Below are 18,607 nucleotides of genomic sequence, written 5' to 3'. Positions count from 1 at the left end.
TTAGTGAGAATACAGCTGTTTTAATAATTCAAAGAGCAGCTCAGTATGTTTCCCGGTTGTTACACATGGTTGCACAATCTGAGGCTGGTTAAATACAATCAAGTTTTCAAAATCTCTTGGAATCATTTCCAGGTTACAACATGAAAGTGACCATGAAAATATTTGGCTTTTTACTTTAAATTTCTGAACAGGCACTTACATGAGGGAGTTGAATTTGCTCTCAAAGATATCCACGTTAGAAGTATACCAGCATAAAGTACAGCATCTTTGTCTGCTTTATCAAAGTGCCACAGTAATAAAACAGTTCTTACAGAAATGTAATTTGATTAGTTACTTACTCATAAAGTAAGGTTACCAATGACACTTGCACCAGAGTTGAGAAGCCTTGGTTTAAAGACCAAGTGAACTACAAGCACAAGTAGCCTTCCACACAGCAGGCTTCATTTCATGCCCAAGTCATGTGTCTGATAACAGACTGCATGCTCAGTTATGAACAGATGAAAGCTAACTTCTTTTAAGCTATTTCTTCAAACACTAAATGCATATGAGATGATTAAGAGAAACAATCTGCTGTGCCAGACAAGCTTCTAACAGTTTTAAGGCTTGCCTGGCTTCAAAATACCTTTCCAGAAGACCACAAAGAGCTTGCGTGCCCTCATAACAGGCCCAGATGGACTAGGAGGAGGATGTCCTTTGAGGACATTTTGTCTCTCCTGTCAGGACAATGAGACGACAGACTCTGAAGACAGTGGAAGCATGAAGCCAGGAGGAATCATAGTTTCACGTATTTGCAAAATAATCCATGTTACACCAGCATTTATTTCATCAATAAAGATAATTACCTTCAAATACTTTACCCACTCACCACCTGAAGGTGAAATCATGACAACATCTCTACATTGCTCGTTACCAGGCAATGAGCACCCAAAAGTCAGGAGTGACTCACACAAAAGGCTTAGAGAAGCATGGCAGAGAGAGAATTAGGGGAAGGAGGGCAAAGATGCTTCCTAACATTCTTCGCTACTGACAGATTCAAAGCTTCTCAGAAACCTTGGTAAGGTGCCCAAAGACTCCGCAGTTATAGTGCATATACATGCAGTTTCAGTTAAACCCTGTCTAACATAGTAATTAGAAGTCTTAGGACAAGTGTCTTAGGACACAATCTCACTGTAAACCTCAATTTTTAGTGTGATTTAGTCAATTGTGTCTTACTGTAGTTTCAAAACAAAACAAATGGAAATAAGCAACATTGGAAAGAAACATGCAATAAACAACATGAGAAGGGAAATGCTTTAGTCTACACTGTATAGGTGATCAGCAAAAATCAAATATACCAGCCTACCATGCATGGAAATAATTAGATTTAAGATTATGCATATCCAAGTGCATATAACATTATCAAATAAAAGTAAATGTGCAGTATAAAATATAGCTTAAGAAAGTTCCAGTGTTTGAGAAAGCACTTTATTTTAAATGTATATACATACTTGAATGTTTAACTGAAGAACGCTTTAGTAGTATGGTAAATGCAGCACTGCAAGATGAAGGAAGACAGTTGTAATGGGAATTCTGGCCTTCTTTTCCCACAGGCTGCTGCCACCTTTAACCTGCTGAAGCATCACAAAGTTTTTCACCTTATATGAGTTCACATTTCAGGTTGCTCAGCAGATGTTTGTGATTCTGGAGATTCAAATCGCTGGTGAAAGTTTGTTCGTTGTTTCCTCAGCTTCTCAGGAGCCTTTCTCCATAAAATTATTTCCTATTTGAGGAAGCAAACACTTTTGAAACCACCATTAAGTCAGCAGCATCAACTATCTTAAGTTCCTGATAGACAAAGACTTTTTGGGGAAAAAAAAACAAAACAAAACAAAACAAACCCACACAAACAAAACACAAAAACCAAAACACCAAGACCACAAAAACTGCATCCCCATTAGTTACAGAACAGTGCAGTACATATGGAAAGTAACAGAAAGATGACACAAGTAAATTTACATATTTTGTTACTGTCTGAACGCTTATCTTTATTAATATTGAGCAGTCACCTCTTCCTTAACAACCCTACTAATCTGAACTTCGAAAGTATTAAAGTTTTTCTTCCTTTTTCTCAAAATCCAAAGCCCATCGTGGCCACTGTATGCTCAGCACAGTTACCTTCAGTTTAACATATTTAATTACACTGCCTTGACTATTCTTTAAAAGGAAGATTCTGACCTAATCCACATAGCTTCATTCCAGCGACCTTTTTTGCTATTCCTTTCATGACCTCAACTTTTGTTATGTTTCCAGTCAGGTGTCTTATCCCTTACTATAATACTGCAATTTTGAACCTGGGATAATGCTGGGAGGGGAAATCTATCGCCAGTAGTTTAAGCAAGCAAGCAAACAAATGCAACTGTAGCTTATTTTACTCACAAAGTGTTTTCCCTGGATATTCACAATGCAAGGTTGTTCTATGGCACTAAACATCCTATACTTGCTAAATTAGTATCAATCATTCCCCTTGACTACTTTTTGCAAACTAGCATTTTCTATACAGCTTCCAGTACACTCGCCAGCAGAAATGGTTATGCCACACATGAAGCACAGGTGGTTTTTAACATGCTGAATATTCAAAGCAGCACGTACAACCACCCAGATAATTCTGCAACAAGATTCCTCAGACCATACCTGCTGTTTGAAGTACCGTCTGTCTTCTTCATCCACAAGCACTAGATTTAAGAAGTACCTCACTGAAAATTTTTTGTTCACATCCCTCATTGTTGGAGTTGGGTCATAGCCTGCTAAGAACAGTCTTATGGGAATTGATTCACCTAAAAAAAAAAAAAAAAAAAAAAAAAAAAAAAAAAAGATAAAGGAAAATAGAAAAAGAAAAGCAGCAGCTTCAATTAGTTCCTTAAAACTGGATGTCACTAATACAGTTTCAGAAGACATGCAAAATAAAGGCAGTTTCCCTAGTACTGTCTGTGCCCCTTCCTTGGCTAAAGAATAAAAAAAGGAAACCCACCAAAGAACATCACAAACTTAACACAGCACAGAGGCAAGTGTGAAATCAAAAGTGGGAACACTTTCTCAGCAGAAGCATGGTAGCCAGGCAAGACAAAAGGATCAGTATTCTTGAACTCTTTAGAGCTGGTCTATACCAGGAATCAGGTTTGAACCAAAGTGATAAAAGCATCAGTCCTAGAATTTCCAGCGGTAAATAAGGGTAAGAATTGCTAGGATCCCAAGTGAAATGCTGTAAGTTAATAAAAATGTCTGCTTTGAACACGAAAAGCCACTATCATTTCAGCAACTTAAGAAGTGTGGTTTCTCCAAGAAAAATCTATACAAGTAATCTCTTCCCCTCCAGATTTTTTTAAATACAGTTTTAACTCAAAATGCTTACTTTAAAACCAGCACAGTTACTTACCTTTAACGGGTGCACCATCCATTATTTCATACTTTGCAATAGTTTCAGTCTCTGTTGTGGTACTGGGTCCTGGTGAAACAAGTTTTCACTGTGAGAACACGTGCTTCAGTTTTAAACATTTACAAAGCTTTATCACAGCAATTTCTACTCTGCAGCATTTAAGTTACACAACACTCCATTTTTTGCCTTTGTCTTGCATACATGTTACACGCAGCTAAAAAAAGTAAAACCCTCTCCCAGGCAGAGCATCTATTTCTTACTCTTTCCTCCCCACACTAGCAAAGAGGCAGTATTTAGCATTTCAAAAGAACTCTGGGTATGCAGGCATTAAATAAGGAACAGGCATGTGGGATAAGACCTGTGAAACCACTCTGTTTGATGGCCAGTGCTAGCGAATGATACTGCTACCTCATGATCAGACTAGAAATCGGAAGGGTTATCACCTAGCACAAGAGCCACCTTTCTCTGGAGCCTAGGATAAAGAAACCAGAGCACCTAATTTAGCCACAAAAGCCAACAACAAAGTAGAGCTTTCTGCCATTCCTCTATCACTACGGAAGCTTTCCCATTCTCCACACAAACAGCTCACTGGGGCCCCAGCCACTGGGGAATGAAGTCATGAGCCATAGCCTCTTGCTACTTTCCTAGTTCCAGGGTGTACAAGCCTGACCTGCAATATTCAAGTTGTTGCTGCTTCAAAGCCTCTTGATATTTCCATCATACCAGTTTTAGATCAACTGAAAACGGTGTATTTCTAGACCATGAGAGACTAACGCTAATCTTTACCAAGCGTGCTTTACAAGCTAATCTCTGCAGAGGCAAGGGGTCTTCAAGATTCATTTCATACCTTCTCCCTTGTTCATTATCTATCAAGACTGATAAAGCTGCTGCATATTTATGCCCAAGTTCCATTTACAATGGTTCATATTTGTGAAGCTAGCCCAACAGTCACAATCCCAAGACAATGCTACAGACTATGTTGACTACTAAGTACGATTACCAAAGCACAAAATGCAAATGGTAGCCAAACAGCAGTGAGGAAGAAGCACATGGAGCATTAGTTTAGCCAAAGCTGCAACTATTGCTTTCACTCTCCAGGTTTGCATAAGGCTCAACTGGCATACAAGTTGCCACTTCTTTTGGACTTTGTTTCTCTTACCAATTCCAGTAATCTCCTTTTTGATCAGCTGCAACTCCATATGCTGAATTTTTATTCTCACCAAGAGAAAATAAATTTTTCCAACAATCACATCCTTTAAATGATACCTTTAAAAGAACAAAATTGGGGTTTTAATTAAAGAATAAACACATTTTTTACACCTTCCTGAATACAAGTTATACAGGCAGTTACCTTATCTGCTTAACTACTTAGAGCTTACTTCCCCACTGAGCTAAGCATCTCAGCCAGACCAATACAATTAGCACCTTTCCATCATTGCAGTATTAGTAAAGGAAGTACCGTAGTTATAAAGAAAAAGCATAAATGCAGAAATCAAGTCTTAAATATTTGCTAGTGACCTTGCTATTAGCACTGAAGGCAGAACAGACAAATATTCCTCAAAAAAGATCACTGTGTAATTAGTAACCAAACAGCTCAACACAATAATTGAAAATGTTGCTTTACATTTTAAGCCTCCAGATGCCAAGATTGTTCATCAAATATTATGTACTCCACCCTTTTATCCCCGAGATATTTATTTCAATTTCTTTTGTTCTAAGTGACACTTACTTTGACTTATTGTATTCAAACTCTATATGCAGACAGTCTTCAATGCCTACTTCCATTTTAATGGAGTTGTTCACATCTGGGTACGTAGCAAGCTGGTGAACAATCAGATCATATTCTTTTACCAAGTCTGACAGCCGTCTCACTATCGTTACTTTCAGAAAATACCTAGGAAGAAAGCCACCAAGTTAGCCATAATTATTCAGAATTGCATAAGTAAAAGCTCTTATGTTCTGAAGTACAGGTCATCTTTGAAAAAAACAAGAGTACACTCTTAAGACTAAGCAGAAAAGAGTAGGACACCAAAATACAAGACAAAACACTTCTAGGTAGAAATATGGGGGTGTTTTGTTTAGTTGTGGGAGTTTTATTATTGTTGTTGATTTTTTTTTTTTAAAGGAGAGACAAGGAGCATCTTCACTTGATTGAACTGAAAGAATTTTATCTATAAAAACAACACTGAGCAATTCCAAAAATGTAGAAATGGCTACATTATAACACTACCTCAAGTCCAGTCAAGGCACACTAGTTATTGGCTGTTACATGTCTGATTTGAAATCCAAAAGAAGGAAGAGAGGGAGGGCACAGCATAATTACTAAATTACAAATTTTCTGCAGGGGAGGAAAGGAGAGAAGGCTTAACAGTTACAAACCTCAGTCTGACATTGGCACCAATGTAGGATTCATATGGCTTTTCAACCTGCATGAATTCAAAGTCATAGCTTCTGCTTTGGGTCAGTTCTCCGGGTAAGGCCAGTTCTTTCACTAAGTTTACAAATTCGTGGGTATTGCTTTTGTCATTGAAGAGCTCTACAGTTGAGGAAGTTAAAGGAAAACACTTTTCAGTGTTTATTTTTAGCAAACAAAACTGCCTCTATTTTGGCAGGAGCAGGTAGGAGAGGACAACAAGAATCAATTAATTTGATTTAAGCTACATGTATGTGACCAAATGTTGTATCCAGTTTTCCTAAGTTATCTTCAGTTTCAGCAGCCTACAGTAAGCATTGCTAAAGAACTAACTGCAACAAACAGAACACAGCATGGCATTCACCAGCATGGCACTTTTCTAAATGACAGTTCAGCTAGCTTTAATAAGTACTTCTTGTAATTCTCTGTAATTAGCATTGCCTGATTTTAGCTTCAGCATTTATTGCTGAAGGCACAAAACCTAAGCAACATCAAGACTGGTTCATGTAGGACAGGCCAGCAATCCCAGCTGGTCTCACACAGATTAACATCACCTATCAAACGATTTATTATCACTACTAGTCTACAATCAAATGGCTTATTACAATGACTGGTCTAAGTCAGCCACTTGGAAGCAAGTTCTTAATACATAAGCATAGACACAGCAGTTTCACAGCAACAGCACCTCCTGTCTCCAGACCAGTGTCATTATAATTCATCCTAGATCTGTGCCATGCAATTCTCAACAAGATAAAAACTTAGAAAGTCAGAAAAAAAATAACATTAGTCTCAAGTGGTTCTTAATCAAACTTTTAACCAGTCTGACAGACAGAATGCTCACTATCCCAGTTCTTTCTCACATGGACATATCTTCCCTCCCAATGACTTTGAGTAGCACAAATCAGTACATCACTTGTATGAAAATAAGGAGGATATAATCTTCCTTTGGCACTTTATCAACTAATCTGATAAAGTTGCAATGTTAGAGTCAAACTGCTGACAGCGCAAAGTTCCATAAACCACACACACCTAATATCCCCTTTATAGCTTAAACTCACCAATTTGTCCCACAAATTCAATTCTAATTCCTTGGTGCTCTAGTCTCTTCCCATGCTTAAGGGAAACGTTCACCTAGCAAGGGAAAAAACAAATAAACAAACCACCAGTTACATTTTTTCCAACACTTCACTCTAACACATGATCCCAGTCAGAAGAAAAACATTACTACATGCCTATGAAAACTGAGACCTCTTCTCAACAGTGCTACCTGAGCTTGAAGGCAACCAAATCAAATAGCTGGTTATGAAATTAAGCATTATAAAGGCACCACTAAAGCATTTAAGAAAAATCTAATCACCCACAAGCCTGAATTTATAATGAAGCTTGAAACCCTTGAGTCCCAAAATTAAGAATCCTAGCTAGACCTTAAGCAGAATTCACATAAACCAGTTATGACCCTCTTGCCATCTTTGAAGGTAGAAAGCTTCAAGCCATCTTCTGACAGTCACATTTGGAAGTCCAAAAAAGAACTGCCATAAGATGCATTTCTTTCAAGTCAAGTGAATGTAAGTCCCTTCCTCAGCAGCCAGCCACATATTTCTGTTAGAGAAGTCAATGAAAAATAACAGATAATGAAACCTACTATCAAGACCTTCATTTGTGAACTTGATTCTCAAAACCAGACCTAACCTCACAAGAAAAAATTCCATAAGATTATTGTCTATGGAAACATGTAAATATTAAGCATATATAATGTTTTCTTACAAGACAGTGATGACTAGAGAAATTCCTGTACCTTAAAACCCAACATATTATTGATATCAGAGTAGGAAGTAAACCACTTGAATAACTTATCTTTGTGGTAAAAAGGAGGAAAGAGGTAGAAGGAAGTTGTCCAATAAATTACTAGTCTTCCAGACCTCCTTATTCCACTGTGCTTCTGTTAGCCAGAAGGATAACACCTTTCATCATGCTCTCAGGCATCGCCAATACAAGTGATAAGTGCTCAGGCCAATGAAGATACAACAGCTAGTTTTCTCAGTTTCCTGGGTTTTGAGGCCCATCTTGTGAGAGTTTCACATCCCTGAAAGGATCTTTCTAGAAAACCAAGATCTTACGGAAAGCATGGAAAGATATCTTTGGAGCAAAAAGATGCCCAGTGACCATAGGTCAGTCAAGATCGAACTAGGTATTCAGAAGTCAATCTCAGTACCCAATATCTGGATCAAGTTTTTTTGAGGAAAAGTAAATTGTAACAGAATCATTCAGAGAACAAGAATGGCTCTAGTAAAACCAGAGTGCTGGCAAGGAGTCGTTGTCCCTCATCCTCTTCACACACACACCCCCCCCCCCAACAAGAAAAAATCTTGCTGACTCAGCAGCCAGCTCAACTTCATGCGTTACCAGTCTGATGCAATTCCATAAACCACTTCAGGGCATGAAACACAAGGTTTAGCTTCAGGGTATGCAAAGCAAGTTGGCTGTGCCAGCCAAAAACTACTGTTGCACGGCTGGGTTGTGGCTTTTGGAGTTCAAGGGGAACCAGAAGCAGAGGGATCCAGTTTGGAATAGTTTTCTTGTCAGAAGCAATGATAGGTTGCACAAAAAACTTGTTTACAAATACAAGATGACCTGAAACAAAAAACTAGTAAAACATTCGGTTTTACCAGTTGCCTAAATGACTACAGGTAAAAAATACATATAGGAAAACAGTGTTTCCTCTCTGAATAACAACACAAGCTGAAATTGCAGCTCTTGCTTGCATCAGTTTTTCATTTACCTTCTTATATGCACTCATATGCCAGAAACAGTACAGTAATAATATTTACTTTAAAAAAATATTTACCTTTCCTGTAACAGATTCTCCATCATAGAAGAGAAAATGCTTTTCTACTTTACCATCTTCTGTTTTGATTTCTGCTGTTTTTCGTGTTTCAGCATCATTAAGAATAACATCAATCTCACCAACAGAACTGAACAAGCCTCCAAGAAAACTCTGGAATAACAAAGAATAGAAAAGTTACTACACAGTGGACATGCCATTTAAAATGTGGTATTTACTTGGAGCTGTACATTTTACATTGGGAAAAAAACATTTGTGCTCCCATGAAGTTACAAAGCCATTCTGTATTAGAGACCCAAGAAAGAGCAATGACAAAAAGACAGTTGTTCACCTCACAAATAACTCAAATGAGGTCAGTAACAAGCAGCAACAGCTCTCACAAAATATAGCGTTTATAAAAAAGTACACAGCGTAATTACCATTATTACTCCTACATTAAAATATGATCAAATATTTAAACTTACTGCATAAATAGCAGTAACAAGGATGATCAGAAGTAAGGCAAGTTACAGAGCAAAGTAGGGCGAAAAGAAACAACGATAGGGGATATAATACAAGAGCTAAAGCATCCCCCTGGTTGGTGCAGGGGAATAGGGATTTTTATTTGATGCCTCTTGCTACACCCCTTAGTCGCCTTAGCAAATGAGGAGAGCACTAACAGGTTCAAGAGGCAGTGGTTCTTCATGCAGTCTACCTTAGCTACACAACTCTGCCATCAGATAGAGTGGATGTTACAAGTTTACCTGTAATACTGCTCCAGGCACCAATCCATTATAAGCATCAAGTGTTTGTCCTCACCTCACAACAGCATTCCCTAGACACGAACTTTTGACCAGCACAAAACACAAGAAACTAGGAGAGCTTATCCTTTGACCTTGCACAAACATTTCTTACAAGAAGCTGCAAAACATGTTAGTGGCTCTATGGGAAACTCAACAAGATAAGGACAAAAGTCAACATTTTCTCCTAAGAATTAGGCACTAACCTGCTTTGATGTACTGTAGCAGACAACACTAATTCAGTACAATTCTGAGGAGGGTTGGAGAAAGTACACTATGTTCTCAACAACAGCATCCACTTCAACTATATGAATTTGGTATATATGAAACAGTCATTCTCACTTCATCAATTTAATATCAAAAATTGAGTAAAAACACATTTCAACACATTCTGGAAACCTGAAGTTTGAAATGTAGCATTAATAGCAAAAAGTCTAGAAGAAAAGTTTGATCTGAATGATACTCCTTAGCAGTGTGAACACTGAGTGACTTTTTGCTTACTCCTACAAGTCAAGCAAAGACATGGTGCAAGCTTCAGCTATAAAACACCAATTCACACAAAACTAAACTGACTTTCTGTTTGTTCAGATAGCAAGCAGTCCTAGTTCAATCCACAAAGATGTATAGAACTCTAACTGAAATCCAGTTATAGCTACTTCACATTCTCAGAGGAAAGAAGGAGATGACCAACAAATATGAGACCAAACTGTCTTCCAAGTCTCTGCCAGGCACATATTTACATTAACTGCTGAAACAATAATTTTTTATTTTTTAAAATCACTGCACACTAGAACCATTCTTGATTTTTGGCTCCTGGTGAAGGGAGAACGAAAGTTTCAGTAAGAACTGTTACAAGTTCCTGTTGAACATGCCCTTATTTTTTCCTTAGAAACTGTACACATTTTTCCAGATTAGCCTTATACCCCCCCCAACTAAACATGGAAGCACATTACTTTTATGTAAACATCATACAAGATGCTCTCACAGTACCTTCCAAATTATGAAGCTGTACCATCATTTAAAACAGTAAGCCACACCTAACATCGGTAACATATGACTTCTCGAGACACTGTGCATGAATATTTCAACTGTACCCCTTAAAGATTAGCCATGGTCTCATCTAGAGAGGACAACAACATATGGAATAAAGAAATCAACAGCTAGTATCTCTTCCAGTTGCTATCCACGATATCGCTGCAAGGAGACTATGCAAAAGAAGAATATTTTAAGAAGCCATCATATGGCTTATTATGTTACAGCTTAAGAAAATGAGAACTAAGGTCTTCAGAAGCTGGCCAAGGGCTAGGCTATGTTCTTGATTTCATGCAAAAGACAGACGCTGAAAATTTTGCTACATCAGGGCCAAAAATCAATCTGCATTCAGTCCTTAAGTGTTATGGCTGTACTAACAGACTTGAAGGATGCCCAGCAGCTGATCAACAGTGCAGAAATCCCAGCCTCAGCTTCACATACAGCCCTAAAAAGTTTTTGCATGTCCAACAGATAGATACACGTTAAAGAATCCACACACTTCAGAAACAAATCTAGCTGATTCTTTAAAATAATGGGGGTCTTTTTTTAACCTATACATCACAGCACACCAAGCACTTTGCCTACGCCAAGCCTGCTAAGCACAAAGTGGCCGCTATTTCACCAGCTCTGAAGGATCACTACCAACTACTGTCATTTTAATTGCTGCCTTAAGGGGCTGCTGAAAGATTTACTGACGTTTTCAGGACTACCACATGCGCTCTCTCCCAAGCCTCCCCGACAGCAGCTGTGTAGGAAAAATGGAAGCTGAGTTCCATGACTAAACCCCGTCCTGGTGAAGACATGTGCTGACGGAAAAGCTGGGGAAACATCCCAAGCCTTACTCCATTAGTTATATTAAAAACCCCCAAACCTTTGTTTTTCGCCTGCCGTGTTGCCAGCTGTGCCCCGAGCCCGCCCCGCACAGCGGCGGCTGCCGCGGGGAGGCCGCCGCCACCTCCACCTCCCCGGAGCGGCCGCACCCGGCGCGGGGCGGCCGCGGCCAGGCCGGGGCGCAACTCGGAGCGAGGCGGGCGGGGGGGAGCAGCGCGGTCGCATGACGCAGGCCGGGGAGGGGGCGGCCAGACCGGCGGCGGGGGGGAGAGTGTTACCGGGCGCTCCGCGGCCCGACCGGAGGCGAGGGAGGGAGGACGGGCGGTGCCGGAGAGCAAACTGCACCCGGCGGGTCGGCTCTCCTCACGCACAGTCCGCAGCCACAGGTGGGGAGGGAAGGAAGGAGGCACCGCCCGGCCCAGCCCTGACCATCGCCTCAGGCGGCGGTCGCGCGCGGCGGTGGTTGGCGAGCAGCGTCCCGCGTAACGGCGCGGCGGCGCCCCCCCCCCTTCGCACTCACCATGGCGCGTTCCCCTCCGCAGCCGACCGCCCGCCCCGCGCGCCGCCAGCACCAGCCGCCCGGCCCGCGCCCCTGTCATGTGACCTTACAGCCCGGCCATGCCACGCCCCCCCCGCCGCACGTGACTGCCCCCCTCCACCCTTCCCGCCGCCGCCACCGCCCGCTCCGTGCCCGCCGAGGGGCCGGGCCGGGGGCGGGACAGGGTCCAGGCGGTGGTGGCGCATGCGCTGAGCGCGCGATGGCGCCGCCTAGCGGCCCGGAGGCGGCAGTGCGGAGGAGGCGTCGCTGTCAGGAAGTAGCGGTGGGAGTCAGGATCATAGAAGCGACTCGGCTGGAAAATATCCAACCATTACCCCAGCACTGCCAAGTCCACCACTAAACCATGTCAGTGAGGGCCTCATCTACACGGGTTTTGAACACTTCCAAGGACAGTGACTCCACCACTTCCCTGGGCAGCCTGTTCCAATGCCTGACCACCCTCTCTATGAAATCTTCCCTAATATCCAATCTAAACCTCCCCTGGCGCAGCTTGAGGCCGTTACCTCTTGTCCTATCACTTGTTACTTGAGAGAAGAGACTGACCCTCACCTCACTGCAACCTCCTTTCAGGTAGTCGTAGAGAGCGATAAGGTGTCCCCTGCGCTTTGTGTTCTCCAGACTAAACACCCCCAGTTCCCTCAGCTGCTCCTCATTGTGGTCCCAAAATGTTTTCACAAGATTTTGCGCTTTTCAGGGTGCGAGGCAGCCACTTGGGAGGATTTTAGGTGATTAGTGCAGGTGGCTCCCACCACGCAAAGGTTTTTAAGTTGTTACCCCTGGAGCATAATAACATCCACACAGACCAGGCAGAGCCCCCAAAACCTGTTCTACCCTGCTGAGGATGGCTGCTCTACCCACAAATAGCAAAAAGCAAGTTCAGACTGAACAAAGATTTTTTTTTTTTTTAGTAAGTGAAAGCAATGAAGATCTTAAGGCAAAGTTTTTATTGAAGTTGGTTTAAAACTGCTTCATGGCCATCACATTGGGTTAGGCGCTGGCAAAGGGGTGCAGGAGGCACAAGAAGGCCAATGTCTCCAGCCCTACAGGAGCAAATCCTCCTCCGTTAGCTTTCGCTTCAGCTCGCGGCCTCGCGGGCCTGCTAGGAAGACAGGCATCTTCACCTCGGAGAAGCTGTCGCCATCACCAAGCCCTGACCCAGAGGCTGACTCTGCTTCCACCATGGTGTCAGACCCAGAGCCGGATTCCTCGTCCGAGAGAGGGAATATGTCACCCAGCTCCTGGTATCGCTTCATCCTGAAAAGCAGAGTGGCAGCGAGTTTATTGCAAATTAATTGTTTTGTTTATTATCTCTTAAGTGAGCATACAGAAGCCTCACATTCCCATGGGTGAGCCAGCCTGTGACAGGACTGTTGAGACAGGAACGCCAGACGTTTTTGGATGCTAGCATTAACAACAAGCATGTGACAAATGAACTTACAGGGACGGGTCTGCCATGGGAGGAAGGATCCTGTTGGCTCCACCAGTGGGCATGTAAAACCAGGGCCCCTTCTCTTCAATGCAGTTAGCAGACCAGGCATCAGGTCGGCACCTCACTCTCTTGTACCTTGCCTTCTGCACTGGAGCACCTGATTGAATCAGCTGTGTGTTATTCATCAGGACCAGGACATTATTCGCCAGGACTATTAACTTTATGAGTACCTAACAAAGCTTAAAAGAGCGGAAGAAAGCAATTTGTGTGGCCCTGATTGCTAAACCACCAAAAAGTAAATTAACCCTGGAGACATTTTAAATGGCTACTGATATCCTAAGTGACATCTTTGCTCTCAGAAACATCAGGTGCTTCTCACACATGGCCATGGGAAGTCCACAGGAATTAGAAATGAAAACCTCATGGGAAACCACTGCCTCACGCTGTCATCACAGTGGGGCTTACTCCCAGTCAGGAATAAGCATGGCATGTCCATGGGGGACCTGTGGGCTCAGCCACCTGCAGCTCTCCCCAAAGCTGGTGGAGGTATCTCAGAATCCCCTGGGGACAAGCCACCCCAGCGCAGAGCTGGCTCTTGTGCCCTTCCTTTCTCTTTGGCTCCAGCAAGGGTCAGAGCCAGCTCTGCTTTGGCTTTGAGTGACTCAGCTCAGCCCCCTTAAGTTGAATGGGATGAGTTTTGGTGGGGAGGTCGGAAACTCAAGGCATGCCAAGAGCCGCCTGCCACGGGAGCAGGTTTTGGGGATTACGTAGGCTTTTGCAGCACGGCACCAGAGGAGAGATGGTTCAGGTGTCTCCTAGATATGACTCAGTTACGTAAACCTACGCTTGCAGTTCTGGTGCCCCCCGGGTACCTGACTGGGGCTGTCACTAAAAAGTGGGTCTTCAAAAAATACCAAAAGGAGAAAATTAACAATCGCATAGTAAAGATAAAGACAGTGGCATTTCATCCTTCCTCTTTGTCTCATGTAATTAATTTGTTCTGAAGCCTCCTGACACATTCTCCTCCTGTTGGCACTTCAAACTATTTTTTTCTCAGTTTCTTGGGAATATCTTTCTGTAATTACACTTTTCTATTGCCCTATATATTGCTGTAATGTACTAGATGACTTTCAGCTACCTCCTACACTCTTCTGCAAGAGAAAAATGATCTCATGAGTATCATTTCCTGCTTCTTTTACAGCACATACCTTTTTCATACTTATTTTCTTCTCATATTATTAAGAAGATTTTTAATAACAACAGTGGCAACAAAATAAACAACTGCAGCTGAATAATTTGCAAATAACGTACAAAAAGCAGGCCATAATCCCTCAACCTCTGAGTGGTAGATACCTAATGAAAGCCTTTCATTAGGTAGATACCTAATGAAAGATACCTAATGAAATCACTATCACAGCCTTGGTCTGGGGACAAATTATACTCTACATGCTTGAAAAGCACTTCTCTCTCACAAGAAATAAATCCAGAGGATGCATATCATCATGAATCAACATTTCCCTTTAGTTGTTTTAGTGCTGTGTGTTGCAATATTGTACTGAATAAACGTTTAATTTCCTCATGCTTAGAACTAGTTTCCTTTCCTGTCATCACAAGAAAGTAGACCATAGTAGTTACGACATGGGAACTGTTACATATTTTGTCTGTAACTACATAACTGAGTAACAGTAGTAACTGGACCACTATGTTGGTTCAAAAAAAACCCCAAAACCCAAATTGAAATACATGGATTGAAAATATACACACATACAGCAATGTATTTTATAAAGTCTTTTTCTCATAGGGAAAGGGACACAGAAATGCTCCACTTGCAAAAAGCACCTTTTCTTACCATTCCCCCTCCAGAAAATGAAATGTTAGCAAGACAGGTTTTCTGAGCAGAAAGAAGAAGGCCAGTTTGAAAAATTCGGAGACTCCCTATTTGGCCTATACTGCGTAGCCCAGAAAGAGGATTACCGAGAGAACAACCGCCCTGTTTTACCTTGTGCTGTGTATCCCACAAAGAGGATTAAACAAATAGCCAGGAAAATCCTCCCGTTACATCTGATAAGGAGCTGCATTTTGGCCGGCATCCCTCCACTCACCACCAGCCTTCACCACGGCTTCACACTTCAGAAATATGATGGGGCGAGGAGATCAACTTTTAGAAAAGGTTTCCAAAACCTCAAACCCAACCCATAACCTGCGTCACCACTTCCTGATTGACGGGAGTGAGACATGTACAGGAAAGCCCACAGCACTCTGGCCTCCCGGCCTTCATCATGCAAGGAAAAAATCCCCACTGACTGCATCTCCAGTTTTGCCAGAGGAGAAAAGCATACCTGGCACCAACCAGGCCGACTGAAGGTGTGTGCTGCTGGCAGCTTGTGGTCTAGGTGTGCATCCCGCCCAGCGCCTGCATGATGCTCAGAGGGCTCCAGGGCATTTGCTGCTTCCTCTGGAGAGAAAAAGCAGCCGCGCTTCATTTCACCCCAACTTTCAGTCAGCTGTATTTTCACATTGGCACTGGCAGTGATTTTCATTGCTTCAAGCCTGTGTCAGTCAACCAGGAAGGTTAGGAACTGGCTGCTTGCAGTTGGTGCAAGTTTCACTGACTAGAAAATAATCTTTTTTCCAGAAAAGTAAACTATTTCTGGAATCTCATGGCAGGTTTGATTTGTTGGTTTCTTTTTTTAAAGCAGGATCTTAGATATTCACAGCAGAAGTGAAAAATGTATTCATTTAGAGAATAAATGCTGGTAGAAATACATTGGCTCCTTTCTGAAAGGACACAGCAGATTTGCTCAGCCAGATCATCACCATGTGGTGCAAGCGCCTCAGGAAGCATGGCAAAGTGTTTGAACAACATGTGGCTCCATAAGAGGCCTGTCTGGAAAGCTGTGAAAGCCCTTCCTAGATACATGGAAGCTGCCTTTCAGCTAGCTCATACCTTTTGCTTGCATTTTAGTTGGGATTAAAACAGACTTGAGTCCACTTCAGAATAAATTACAAACAACAAGATGATTTAAGTAGTGGGGTTTCTCTTAGTCATACCATTAGCTGCTGGATTAACTTGTGCACTGATGTGTGGGCCTAACGTGCTGCTGGCACCTTCAGTGATACTGCAGCTGATAGTGTAAGTTGTCTGTGGTAGATCTATTTTTGCACTGTGGAAAGTCCACGGAGGCCCCCAGTGGGGATCTGAACTGAGTAGTGACTTTCCCTGGGGCGCAGCACTCTACCAAAACCCCATGAGTGGTGGAGGAGACCCCTCCAGTGGCTCCACTCTCCAGACTGGGATTTACCACCAGATTCAGGGATCGAGCTGCATGAGATTTATTATGAATTTCTGCACATGGGGTATTTTCTGGCACAGGTAAAATAGAGGACTCAAACCAAGCAAGGATGGAAGGACTCATGTGCTGCGCTTATTCCTAGCAGCCAGATTTTTACTTTGTATTTTTAGCATCAACTCATTTTTCTTTCTTTTTTTTTTAAGGCGGTGCTCAGCATAAATAGGAAGCCAGCAAACGTGGGGGGAGGTGATCAGCCTCCACCTGCTGAAGGCTGCGGAAACTGTCCCTACAATAACACCTCTCGTTTTCTGCTGGTCACGGGCACACACCAACCACTTCCACACCTCTTCAGCATGTGCAAACACTTCCCCATGTGGGAGAGCACCCCTCCACCAGCTATTTCTGCCCTTCCCACCAGCCCAGAGCTTTTTCCACCCCAGCACTGGAAGCGTCATGGGATGTAACCAGAGGAGTACCCACCAGTGGACATGTTTGTTGGGGGCCATGGATCCTGCAGGAGCGGGGGTAGCTGCTGGGGGTATGTGGGAGTTGCAATAGCCCTATATCTCAAGGCGGATCTTGCAGAGCCAAATTATCTATCATGTACCATCAGCCGATGGGGGAACTTGTAGCACTGACAGTTTTGCCACACAGTTTTGTTATTTTCTTGTGTCAGCATTGTGCCTCAGGAAATGAGACTGCTTTACAATTGGTAACCATGGGAAGGCCAAAGCAAAATTTCCACTCTCCTGTCTCACGTATGCCTGCATAATGGGGGCCCCAAGCCTGCAGGGAGTCAGCCTGTGCCCATCTTCTTCTGCCCTGATGCACTCTGCTGGTGCCAGCACCCCACTGCACTTGGCAAGCAAAGAGCTTTCCACCTTGCTACGAATGTGGAAACGATACCATAGACCTGGATCTGAAGCAATCTGGGATGAGCAAGTCTTAAGAGTAAAGCATGCCTTTTGTGGAGTGCCATGGGATACCTGAGGAACACTGTGCAATTGTTTACGTCCCTCTAAAACATACAGGACATAAAATGCAAGTAATTAAACAATCTCACCTTGAGCTAGAGGCCACAAACTGCTGTAAGTTAACAGGTTAGTTTTTTTTTTAAACAGAGAACAGCACACAAGCTATACTATATTGTAACACTAACCTTGAAACATGCCATTGCATGACTTTCAGAGTTTAAGAGAAAGAGGGTTTTTTAAATCAAATATTTTAAATCCAGAGGGGAGGGGACAGTCACTATACCTAGGTCAGCTACCTCAAATCTACCTCCTGTAAACTGCGAGAAAGATTCATAGGATAGTACCCCTCTTGCATAGATCCTGTGTGTATAGACTGGAAGATTAAATGCCCCAACAGAATAAGTCTATAAAAAGAAGAAAGTAAATGAGGAGCAGGTATTTGAGAACGCAGCTCACTCCTGAAGCATTTCTTACAACTACTGCACTGAAGTGCTGCCATTATTTTCAATCACATGCAAAGCAGATTAAGAGCTTTGCATTTTTCTAAGGCATTAATTTGGGGAGCGGGGGGCAGGCAGAGGGAGGAGGCAGCTTCAGCACCGTGCACCCAGCCCCTTGACCAGAAACCCATACTCTTCGTTATGTACCTGAAAAATCTGGGAGTAGCCCTTAAGTTATAATAAACACTTCAAAATCTAAAGTGATGAACTGATCTTTAGTCATAATTCTTGGGGCTGTTTAATCTCACAGTTGGTTTCAGGAGTAATGACTAATTTAGTAACATCACTAAATGGTGACCACACTGCAAGAGTGCCTGATATGAGGACATCCATCCTGCTGTCAAGTATAGGGAATGCAGGGGAAAAAAAAAAGATTCTCAGTGGGCTCATTTCACTAATCCAGAGGGGCATCAGGAGGGTGTTTCAGCCAATTCTTTGGTGGATGCCAGCCCCTGCTCTGCTTTAGCCCAGATAAACTCTGATGAAACGGTTCAGTCCAGAGGACCAGTCTGGCACAGCCACTCTCTCTGCTGCTTTTCCTAG

The 18,607-nt window shown here is 42.6% G+C and overlaps 2 protein-coding genes across 3 annotated transcripts; both read right to left on the bottom strand.

The window, feature by feature from the left end:
* On the bottom strand, positions 1-12,031 carry VPS26A (VPS26, retromer complex component A). 2 transcript variants are annotated; one of them, XM_030486333.1, is made up of 9 exons: positions 11,830-12,031; positions 8,671-8,820; positions 6,884-6,956; positions 5,792-5,948; positions 5,142-5,306; positions 4,572-4,678; positions 3,413-3,481; positions 2,671-2,813; positions 1-1,759 (listed from the first exon to the last, which is right to left on the bottom strand). In XM_030486333.1, exons 1-9 carry the CDS (start codon positions 11,830-11,832, stop codon positions 1,646-1,648), a joined length of 981 nt encoding a protein of 326 aa, XP_030342193.1. In that variant the 5' UTR covers positions 11,833-12,031; the 3' UTR covers positions 1-1,645. The 2 variants fall into 2 exon arrangements, with proteins under 2 accessions (XP_030342193.1, XP_030342194.1); XM_030486334.1 differs by lacking the exon at positions 11,830-12,031 and adding an exon at positions 9,411-9,947.
* A 758-nt stretch (positions 12,032-12,789) lies between these two features.
* Positions 12,790-15,472, bottom strand: SRGN (serglycin). Its single transcript, XM_030487363.1, has 3 exons — positions 15,297-15,472; positions 13,307-13,454; positions 12,790-13,122 (listed from the first exon to the last, which is right to left on the bottom strand). The coding sequence occupies exons 1-3, from the start codon at positions 15,385-15,387 to the stop codon at positions 12,909-12,911; spliced, it is 453 nt and encodes a 150-aa protein (XP_030343223.1). The 5' UTR covers positions 15,388-15,472; the 3' UTR covers positions 12,790-12,908.
* Between the last annotated feature and the right edge of the window lie 3,135 nt (positions 15,473-18,607).

This window comes from Strigops habroptila, chromosome 5, assembly GCF_004027225.2.
Source record: "Strigops habroptila isolate Jane chromosome 5, bStrHab1.2.pri, whole genome shotgun sequence".
Taxonomy (NCBI): Eukaryota; Metazoa; Chordata; class Aves; order Psittaciformes; family Psittacidae; genus Strigops; species Strigops habroptila.
The sequence above is the reverse complement of the archived record's forward strand: the minus strand, read 5'-3'. Positions and strand labels throughout refer to the sequence as shown.

Excerpts from the sequence above, each read along its gene's own strand:
- SRGN (XM_030487363.1), bottom strand. The coding sequence starts at position 15,387 with ATGCCGGCCAAAATGCAGCTCCTTATCAGATGTAACGGGAGGATTTTC. Across the intron at positions 13,455-15,296 it reads TGTGGGATACACAGCACAAG|GTGCTCCAGTGCAGAAGGCA; the intron begins GTAAAACAGGGC and ends TGATTCAATCAG. Across the intron at positions 13,123-13,306 it reads CCCATGGCAGACCCGTCCCT|GATGAAGCGATACCAGGAGC; the intron begins GTAAGTTCATTT and ends TCTGCTTTTCAG.
- VPS26A (XM_030486333.1), bottom strand. Across the intron at positions 6,957-8,670 it reads GAGAATCTGTTACAGGAAAG|GTGAACGTTTCCCTTAAGCA; the intron begins GTAAATATTTTT and ends TTCCCTTGCTAG. Across the intron at positions 4,679-5,141 it reads TTTGAATACAATAAGTCAAA|GTATCATTTAAAGGATGTGA; the intron begins GTAAGTGTCACT and ends GTTCTTTTAAAG.